This window comes from Lolium perenne, chromosome 3, assembly GCF_019359855.2.
Source record: "Lolium perenne isolate Kyuss_39 chromosome 3, Kyuss_2.0, whole genome shotgun sequence".
Taxonomy (NCBI): domain Eukaryota; kingdom Viridiplantae; phylum Streptophyta; class Magnoliopsida; order Poales; family Poaceae; genus Lolium; species Lolium perenne.
The window spans coordinates 350,111,913-350,122,154 of record NC_067246.2 but is presented as its reverse complement, the minus strand read 5'-3'; the positions used below and the strand labels follow the sequence as shown (position 1 = coordinate 350,122,154).

Sequence of the window (10,242 nt, the reverse complement as noted above, 5' to 3'; positions counted from 1 at the left end):
AGGGAATTGACATCGTATGTAAATGGTTTAATCGATCACTAAGTCATTGCTGAATATGTGGGAGCCATTATGGATCTCCAGATCCCGCTATTGGTTATTGCTCGGAGAGGAGTCTCGACCATGTCTGCATAGTTCGCGAACCGTAGGGTGACGCGCTTAAGGTTCGATGTCGCATAAGTAGATTTGAATATGGTATGGAGACGAAGTTTGTTCGGAGTCTCGGATGTGATCCAGGATGTCACGAGGAGGTCCGGAATAGTCCGGAGAATAAGATTCATATAAGGGAAGTTGATTTCTGGGTTTCGGAAATGTTCGGGATTTTTCCGGTGGTTGACTGGAAGGTTCTAGAAGGTTCCAGAGGGGTCCACCATGGGGCCCACGACCTAGGAGGCCTAGCATGGGCCGAGGGGATTCTCCCTGGCCTAATGGGCCAGGGGCACATGGCCCCAAGGCCCAGGCCGGCCAACCCCCTAGGGTTTCCTAGGGGGGGATCAACTTGGGGGAGGGGAAAGCCCTCTCCCCCCTCTTGGCCGCCGCCCCCCCCGCCCCCCCCAAACCTAGATGGGAAGGGGGGCCACCTTGGCCGGTTGGACCCCTATATAAAGAGGGGAGGGGTGGCCGGCCACACCCCCCATCCATTTCCTCCTCCTCTGGCCGCCTCTCCCTCCACCATACACTGCTCCGGCTTAGGCGAAGCCCTGCAGTTTTTCTTCCTCCACTTCCACCTCCACCACCACGCTGTCGTGCTGCTGGATTTTGGAGGAGATCTACCACACCTCCGCTGCCCGCTGGAACGGGAGAGGAAGGAGCTTCATCGACACCGTACGCGCGACCGAGTACGGAAGTGCTGCCGGATTGCAGCACCGGGGACGATCGTCTACACCAACAACGAGATTAATCTCGTAGGCTTTGGAATCTTCGAGGGTTAGTCTCATCTCCATCTCGTTGCTTCGATCTTGTAGATTAGATCTTGGGTGTTCCATAGATTAGATCTTGGATTTATTCGTCTTTGCGGTAGGAAATTTTTGTTTTCTATGCTACGAACCCCATCAAATGCACCTTCTCCACCCGATTCTCAAATTTAGCCACGGCTACAGCTTTTGGTCGATTTGGCCACAATTCATGTTTCGGGTGAGAGACATAGGTCATTGCTTCGATCTTTTCGTAAATTCACTTGTTCTCTTCTGATTCATCGAAAGACATGACTGTTGAAATGCAAAAAATAGTCAGCAGAAGATTACTTAGCAAGTAAAACGATGGAAATTGGAAGGGGTTCAGGTACTCACAGCTTAAACTTTCGGTAGAGGCACAGAGGCGATCTAGAGCATGCTGCTCGATTGCAGTAGCAATCTCGCTCTTCCTTTTCACCAATGCTGCCATAGCGTGGAGATTGGTTATGTCTTCGTTCAATCGAGAAATCTGATCACGCAAACAACGAACAAGTTCAGATTCATCGACAGCCGAAGGATTCAAAGAAGAGTCGGCACGAGAAGAGGTTGAAGGAATCTGCAGCACAATTTTTCCAACTCAGAAGAGCATGAATAAAAACTCCCATCGGGAGCACATATATTACAGAGCCAGTACAAAGCAAAGCTAGACTAAACTACATCATGTTTAATCACAATAATGGGGCAAGAGATATTTCAAGGTTGAGACGATGATGAATCAGGTACAGCCTTAGGGGCAGCTTTGGTCTTCTCTTCATCGACTAGCTTGAGAAGCTGGCTAGCACAGATCACTGCCGACTGTTTGAAAGGCTCAAGACTGACTAGGCAATTGTTGTCATCTACGGGCAGTGCCTTAGATAACTTTTCCAAATCTGAACTCAGCCCGTGCCCCATTAGCAGTTGGAAAGTAAGAACCGCCCCAAATAGACGGGAGCGTCGCTTAAGTACCTCTATAGCCTCAGAAGAGTCGATGAAGAAAGTGTCCGCCATTTCGCCAAGGGTCTTCTTTTGGATCACCTTCGGGAATATCATCGAGAATAACCTCGACAGAGCCCCCTTGGTTTTTTGCAAGAGGCCAAGGACTTGGACATTGGAGTCAGTAGAAAGCGAAAGGGCGTCAGACATTGAATCCTCCCGAAGCTTGCGAGCACGATTGATAGGCATATCGGCAACATCTGGAAAGACACGAATAAGCAATCCAGAAGATAGTATTGGAAAGATACCATGCAAAAAGGAACTTACTCAACAAGTTCGTGATCGATTCGCGGAGAGTGCCTTCTTTTTCATCGGCTGCAATGGCAGCCTCGCGTATGGCCTCTTCCTCATCCTTCATTTTCTTCTTCAGCTTCTTTAGCTCATCTTTCAGCAAGGTGTTTTCATTCTGAGCATAGGCTGAAAGCTTGTTAGCCTCCAACACTTGATCAGCCAAAACTTTGATGGCCTTTCGAAGCTGAGCATATTCTGACTCAAGGCGAGTAAATTGGTCAACGAAATCTATCACAGCGTCAACCGTGGCAAAAATCGGCTGTAAGACAATAAGACGAAGAATCTCAGCCAAATTCGAGAATACATCATAAAGGAATATTGAGCTAGCGGTTTACTTACGTGATCACGAGCAGTTGGAGGAGCAGGAGCACCGGCAGAAGGGTTAACCTTTGATACAGGAACCTTTGCCACGGTCGTCCTTGAAGGTGGCGTTGGATCAGCAGGCGAAGGATTCGACTCCTTAAATACTCAGTCCTTTCAGAAATTAACTTGGCCCTCTTTGCGAGAGGGACTTCATCATCATCGTAAGAACTGCTTGGAAACAATAATACAACGTTACATGATTCAAAGGAAGCTGGTTACGAAGGGAAAAGCGGAGACTCACACGTCTAAGTCATCTTCGATAGCAAAGAAGCATGTCGAACTCTTTGCAGCTGGAGGAGGCGATGCAGGTTCATCGACACCATCATCTTGTCCGCTAGGACTTGATTCAGCCGTTGTCATCAAGTCTTCGTTGATCCTCCTACGCCGCATAGCCCTAATGCGAGCATCTTCCTCGGGAGCTTCGTCCTCCTGGATGTTGCTATCCTCGAGAGTGTGCTGCGCATCTTCAGTTTCCATAGAATCATCCTCGTCATCCTCTAGTTCTACCCCACTTTCGGGTGTAGGAGGCCTGCCGACAGAAAAATAAACTGTTAAAAGTTCGAATAAGTAAATAAAAACAACATTTGCAACAAGTGCGGAGAAGATTACCTCGTCAGGAAGATGTTTGAAATCAAATGGAGGGCGAGCCGAGGTCAGGACAATGTCGTCCTTCTGGCTGAAACGAGTAAGGCGCCGCATCTCGTCACGGAGTTCCTCGTCGGACGGATCGACTGAGCTAACTCTCGACTTATCATCCTTGCCGACGAAAAACCACAGCTGATGAGGACGCGACATCAATGGTTGCACCCGACATTTTAGACACACCGAGACCACCTCAATACCGCACATCGTCAGACCCCCTGCATTCTGTAGGTCTAAGACCTTTTCGAACAGTTGATCGGTTGTGGCATTTTCTTCGATAGTCAAGGTGTTCCGCCATGATTTCTTCGGCGTAGCCACTAGGACATCTTCAAACAGGGGAAAGTTGGAGCACCGTCTAGCTACTGGAGTGTCTCGTAGGTAGAACCATTTCTGTCGCCAGCCCTGGACTGATTCCTTCATCAGGAAGTCGAGGTAGTCATCCTCTTTTCTAACGACAAAACCGACGCCGCCAAGAACGGGAGGACCGTCATTGCCATTGTGATGTTTGACATAGAAGATTTTCATCCACAAGCCCCAATGAGGGTCTATGCGAAGGAACGCCTCACACAAGGTGACGAAAATGGAAACATGTAGGATGGAATTTGGGGTCAGCTGCCAGAGTTGAATCCCATAGAAAAAGAGAAGGGAGCGAAGGAATTCGTGGGCAGGAAGCGAAAGCACACGAAATAAGAAGGCGACAAACATAACAGTTAAGCCCTTGGGAGGCCTTGGGCGAGAAGATGAACCTGGGAGGCGAATGTCATCGTCAGATGATGAGATGAAGCCAAGCGTGCGCAGCTTGTTCACATCACGGTCTGAGATGGTGGAGGCGCGCCAATCGTGGCAGACCTTGCCAGCGCCAGAAGAAGCGCCTGGTTCAGCGGTTCCCTTCCTTTTGCCCATGATGCTCGAGTTCTTGGAAGAAGGAACAGTGGTGAGAGAAGAGATTGAGGAGGAAGATGAGCAGTACGGAGGCGTAAAAAGTGAAAATAGTGAAAGGGCCTTTATTTATAGCGAGGACTGTTGGGGAATCGTGGCCATAACTCCAGCAATCGTGGGGAGGTGGACGAGGATCTGATCGTACACGTGTCCAAGCAAGAGAAACGAAACCGGCGGCCCATTACCCCCACTACGCGCGGAAATCGAGGGGGCGCCTCGGTCAATGCACAAGCACTGGTCATTTCCTAAATTGACCGCGCAGAATAGGGTGGGCCCATCAGGTCACGTCATGTAAATCAAACCGCAACAGTTGCTATGTCACCAATGATGTCATTAGAAGTATCGATTACGCTTGGAGCATCCGAAGGAAATTAAAACTATCGAGTGGTTCAACTTGAGTCTACACACGTATGCAAGCATCCACGCCTAGACTCGGGGGCTACTCCCATCGGGAGCGCTGGACGCGCAACCGATATAATTTGGACTCGAAGAACGTTACAAGAAAGATTACATCGGAAAGTGTCTGAAGAAAGGTTCAAGAGATTTGGGCTAAAGTCTGCACTCAGTTGCAAGCATCCGCGCTCAGACTCGGGGGCTACTCCTATCAGGAGCATTGAGTGCACACCCGATAAAAGTTATGAACTCGAAGGTTTATGCGCGGCCCAGGATCATGCCCGGGGACTTGATTCTGGGTAGGGTAATGTTGTTTTGTCATTGGTAGTTAACCGGTAAAAACAGGGCACGTTACTCAATATCCCTTACGTACTAAATCTTGCTTGGAAGAAATGAAGACCCGATAAAAGGAGGAATATCGGATGACCATAATAAGTTGAAGGAAACTTGGGCAAAAGAAAAATGTTCAAGTAGTACAACTTGAGTCTACGCACGGTTGCCAGCATCCGTACCTAGACTCGGAGGCTACTCTCATCGGGAGCGTTGGGCGCGCACCCGATAAAAGAAGACGCTGCTGTTATAAGGAGGACAAGACCTGTCGACTAAGAACAATATTCGACAGAAGGCATGCATTAGTCCCTGCCCGAAGTATCTTCGGCCAAGCACTCGGGGGCTACTGATGTGGGCATTACCCTTTGGGTAACTAATATTGCACTACCTCTTGCGGCCCAACCAGGGGCCCACGAAGGAACTCGATGGCAAGGTGGGCCACTACGTTGGTGCTGAAAAAGAATCCTTGAAGAACAAGACAAAGAGATGAAGAATACAAGTAAAGTTTAGAACTAGGACCCTTTGTAACCTACTCGTACCCGGACAGATCTCTCGATACCTGGCTCCCAATATAAGGGCCAGGAGAGAGGCTGCCGATGACACACACAATCTTAGCAATCATAGCCACCGCAAGTCTAGAGCTAGGTCCCTGCAGAACTTAGTCTCTCGGCGAGATCATAGCCGAAACCTTCGGCACCCCATTGTAACTCGATATTTTCATAATCAAGATCAGACAGGCAGGACGTAAGGGTTTTACCTCATCGAGGGCCCCGAACCTGGGTAAATCGCTCTCCCCGCTTGTTTGATAACCGATGTCTCGTGTCAGCCTACAGGATTCCATCTACCCTAAGCTCCATACGGAGGGCATTGCCGAGGAGTACCCTCGACACAGGCGGAGGAGCATCTCGCGCTCGTCCAGGTCAAGTGTCCACAACTCTGACTCTGAGGCGGCGGAGCGACGAGATCTGTCGACCGGATGCGTCTAGATGCAGGAGGAACGGGAGCATGGCCATAGGTCTCGTCGGACGTCTCATCTCCCAATGCTTCGATTCTTCTTCTAGCTTGTGTTCAGAGATGGGAGAAAAGAGAAGCAAGTGGTAAGAGCATCTTCAACCGTCTCTCCGGAAAGGTCTCCAGGACCTTTTTTAAATCCAGATGGATGAAAAAGGCCCAGTGCTCCCGGATCCTTGTTTTCGTTCGGATTTGGGCTTTCATCCATTCGGGGAGCACATGTCATCCCTCCCCACCGAGGAGCGCTCGGGGAGTCCGGAGGAAACGAAAGCGCGGGAAACATCGAGAAAACTTCCCGCGTGGCTGGTGGCCTCGACTTGTCCGCGAGAAAGGCCGATCGTCATCCTCATCGCATCACCTTCCGCGCGCTGTAACCCTGCCGCCGATCAGTATTTTCGCCGAACGCGTAGCTTCCAGGCAGCGAGTTAATGCCGCCGCCTCAGTTTCATGCGCGTCACCCTCTATTTATCGCGGAACTACCACGTCTGGCTGCGTTCACCACCCCGTCTCCCTATTCACCACATCTCTCCCCAAACTCATCGAGCGAACAATTCGAACTTCAACGACGGCGCGGAGAACAACGGCTTCGGCCGTCGTTCTCTCCACCAATGGGAGGGGAGGCTGCTGCACGTGGCGGGCTACCTCGCGCTGCCGGACTTCCATGCGCCCGGAGGCTGGCGCCTGAGTGCGGGGGGCGTCCTGATCCCGCCGCCGTCAATCGAATGCGCCGCCCTCGAGGCGGAGATCGACGCGGTGCTCGTCACCCTCAGCGACGAGCAGCGCGCGAAGGAGAGGTTCTTCCCCGACAATTACGAGGCATGGGTGGAGTTCTTCCGGCAAAGGTACGAGCGTGAACTCACCACCTCCGACGGCCCCCCTCCCCCCGCGCGAAACAACACCACCGGCCGCCGCCGATGGTGGAGCGGGCCTGGACGCACCCTCGAGAACGTGCTCGCGCACATCGAGGGCGGAAACTCCCCCGTATTGGTGATGCCGCCGCCGGTGGCGCCTACCGTGTCGCACCGATACGGGAGCTCGTAGACGCCACCGAGGTTCGGCTGGTCGGCTCCTCCACCTGACGCTGAGGGTCATCAAGATGAGCCGGCGTCTCCACCGCCGAGCAGTGGCGCCCTCGTCATCCGCGAGGGTGGGCAACGGTCGTCTTCTCCTTCGCGCGGCCGCAAGAGGAGGATGTCCAAGAAGGACATCGCAGCGGCTGCCGCCGCATCCCAGCTCACCGAAGAGGAGGCCGAGCGGGCTGAGGACACGGCGGTGGCCGAGGCGATCGCGAGGTCGCTGTCCGACCTCGTCCCCGCCGACAACGCCCTCCCAATGGACGCCGCGCTTGCCTGGTCCAGGCGTGACTGGGAGAGGCAGGAGGCGGAGCGGCAAAGGTGGTTGCTCGACCTGGCGGCCGCACGGCGACGTGCCGCCCGAGCCACACCGATCGCACCCGTCGCCCCCGTGCCGCTCATCAAGCTCGAGGAGAGAAGCGACGACGAGCTGTATCGTCCAACACCGCCACACGATGACCCTGGCCAGGGTTCAAGCCATTGGTACGGAGACGCCGGCCAGAGCAGCCAGCAGGCGCTGCCGCCCGAGGACGCCAGCAACTCCAGCGACGACGATGATGACGATGGCGACTACATATCGTTCTACCGCCATTTCGACATGTAGATCGTCATGTTCTAGCTTTAGTTTATATTTCCCTCTGGCCGAATTCAAATATATTACGAATTCGGTCTATATATGTACGAACTGTCCTATATATGTTAAATATCTCTAAATTTCGCCTATGTCTGAACGTATTTCATCTGGTTACGTCTGAATTCGTCTATATTTTTTTAAAAAAATCATCCATCCTAGCTCGCCGCTGGGAAAATGGGCCTCCCCTGACCATATTTTCATCTATCCGGCGAGATTTTGGCCTGGGAGCTCTAATGGCTGAAGATGCTCTATGATTTGGTACACGGGTAGATGGATACGGTGGACACTGAGTTAGGGACGCCTTGTATTTCTTGGGGCTTTTTTTCGGACGGAAAAGCTGGAGATAAGGGGTGCGGAGGCAAACCGCTCGACATATGTCGTCCGTGGCTGCAGCCACACGGATGGTCGCACGCTCGCGGCACAAGCAAGCCGCGTCCATCTGGAGTAATTATATGTCTGTAATTGTCGAAGGTTAATGTTCCCTCCAACCCATACTTTATGCTCCCTCTGTTTTAAAATTTTTATCTGGATTTATCGAGATTCACATACATCTATACACGGTGTAGGTGTGTACATACATACGAATCTACAAAAATGTAACACAACCAATTTAGGACAACTAAGTACAAAATTCTTGACGGAGTTGTATATTCGTACAACAAAACGCCGGTGAAGTGATCGACTTTGTGGCTTAAAATCATACTCCAACCTTTTTTGACCAATTAACAATTATGTATTGTCGAAAGAAGAGATGAATGTCTGATCATATTTTGTTAGCATGGTTGTGATTGGTGCATATCTTAATTTTATTTCTAATTACTTGTTGATAGATGGAATAGATAATTACCTACCTTGCTGCTGTGTTCGATGTTAAACCATGGGTTGCCTTTGGAGGGACAATTTTTTGCAACTACATCACACCATGACAGATCAGATCAAGTGGCAACAAGAGTACAAAACATTATTATCTCTTTTACTACGAGGGTTCATATGATGATGCAATTCCTTTTATTCATTTATCTCTACTGATCGGTGCTTTTTTCTTTGCACATACATATAAGATCTACATGTATGCATGAAGACATTTGGGTAATCTAGCAATTCCGGGTGCAGAAACAACGTTGTCGAAAGCCAACACACTTTCCTCCGGTGAAACCCTCGGTGAGGCAAACACTCGCGCAATTAGTGTCGCTTGCACACAACCCCTTGAATGCGTGGCTCGGTGATTGACACTCCCTTGCCAAAGCTACCTGCACTAACCCATGGCCCTCTGAACGGACAAAACAAAGGAAACAAGTTATCTCGCAGAGTTTTGGCACATGCAGTGTTAATTATGAGAGGATTTTAATAGTAACCATGCATACCTGAGACCACAAGAATCAGGAGAAGGGCCACGCAAAGCTTCATGGACAGATCCATAGCTATTTCGTATTGAAGATGAGGATGATCACGCTCGATTGTATGATGTGCTACGAGGGAAACACATGAGGGGGAGGGGCTTAAGCTTGTTAGTTGTATGACCTCTTTATAGATACTCCCACTTACCCTTGAGTGGATCAATAAAGAGTACTATTTGTTACATCCATAGTGATCATCCTAAATGCAGTAGGAGTTGTCTATTTAGTACAAAATATTGATTGTGTTTAATGAAGGAACTCATTAAATACAATTAATAACAAGTTTGAGTAGATGAGATGTTTACTTATGGCAATTTATTGATGCATTGTGATATCTAGGGCATGTGTCCCAAATTAGATTTTCATGGACATTGATTTAATATGAGGCCTTTCACAATGGAAGTCTCTTAGCGCGGTATCCTAGGTAATTTTTTATGTGGCACTATTAAATGAGAAAAAAAAGATTGGTGTTGTATCTTACACTACCCATAAGACTAGTCACAATGGGGAGTATCATATAGTAGTATCATGCATATGATACTAGTGTGTGATACTATCTTCACAATGCATAGTATCATGTAGTAGTATCATAAGTTAATTATATTTAGTGATTTGTAGAATCTCAATGCAAAAGTGTGTACAAGATTGGTTTGACATTAATTTTTCTAGTTCTACGTGCTATGATACAATATCTACCTATGATACTACTACAATATCTTTCTTCATTTATTAATGTGATACATCAGCTTTTTGCATGCATGTGATGCATGATACTAACTATGATACTCCCATTGTGGGTAGTCTAATAGGAGTATCATATGTAGTATCATGCATCTCATGAATGCAAAAAAGCTAATGTGGCAGTGCAATTAAAGATGAGAGAGATGATTGTAGTATCATAGGTAAATATCGTATCATAACACGTAGTACTAGAAAATTTAATGTCAAATACATCTTGTACATAGATCTGCATTGAGATTTTACAAATCAATTAATATAAAAAGGTTATGATACTATTACATGATACCATACATCGTGGACATAATAACATGTAGTGGTATCATACACATGATACTTTTATGTGATACTATGCATTGTGACTAGTCTTAGCCAAGATACAACTCTTGCACATAATCATAGGCAAAATCAATTGATTGACCAATCTCATGCAAACATGTATACAAAATCATTAAATGTAACTACAACTATTAAGATACTATGCATTTAAGATCTTGTGTCTTAGACTA

General features: G+C 48.6%; 1 protein-coding gene across 1 annotated transcript; it reads right to left on the bottom strand.

Moving 5' to 3' along the window:
• Positions 1-8,589: 8,589 nt before the first annotated feature.
• Positions 8,590-9,081, bottom strand: LOC127339018 (defensin Ec-AMP-D2-like). Its single transcript, XM_051364926.2, has 2 exons — positions 8,963-9,081; positions 8,590-8,868 (listed from the first exon to the last, which is right to left on the bottom strand). Exons 1-2 carry the CDS (start codon positions 9,015-9,017, stop codon positions 8,693-8,695), a joined length of 231 nt encoding a protein of 76 aa, XP_051220886.1. The 5' UTR covers positions 9,018-9,081; the 3' UTR covers positions 8,590-8,692.
• Positions 9,082-10,242: the final 1,161 nt, after the last annotated feature.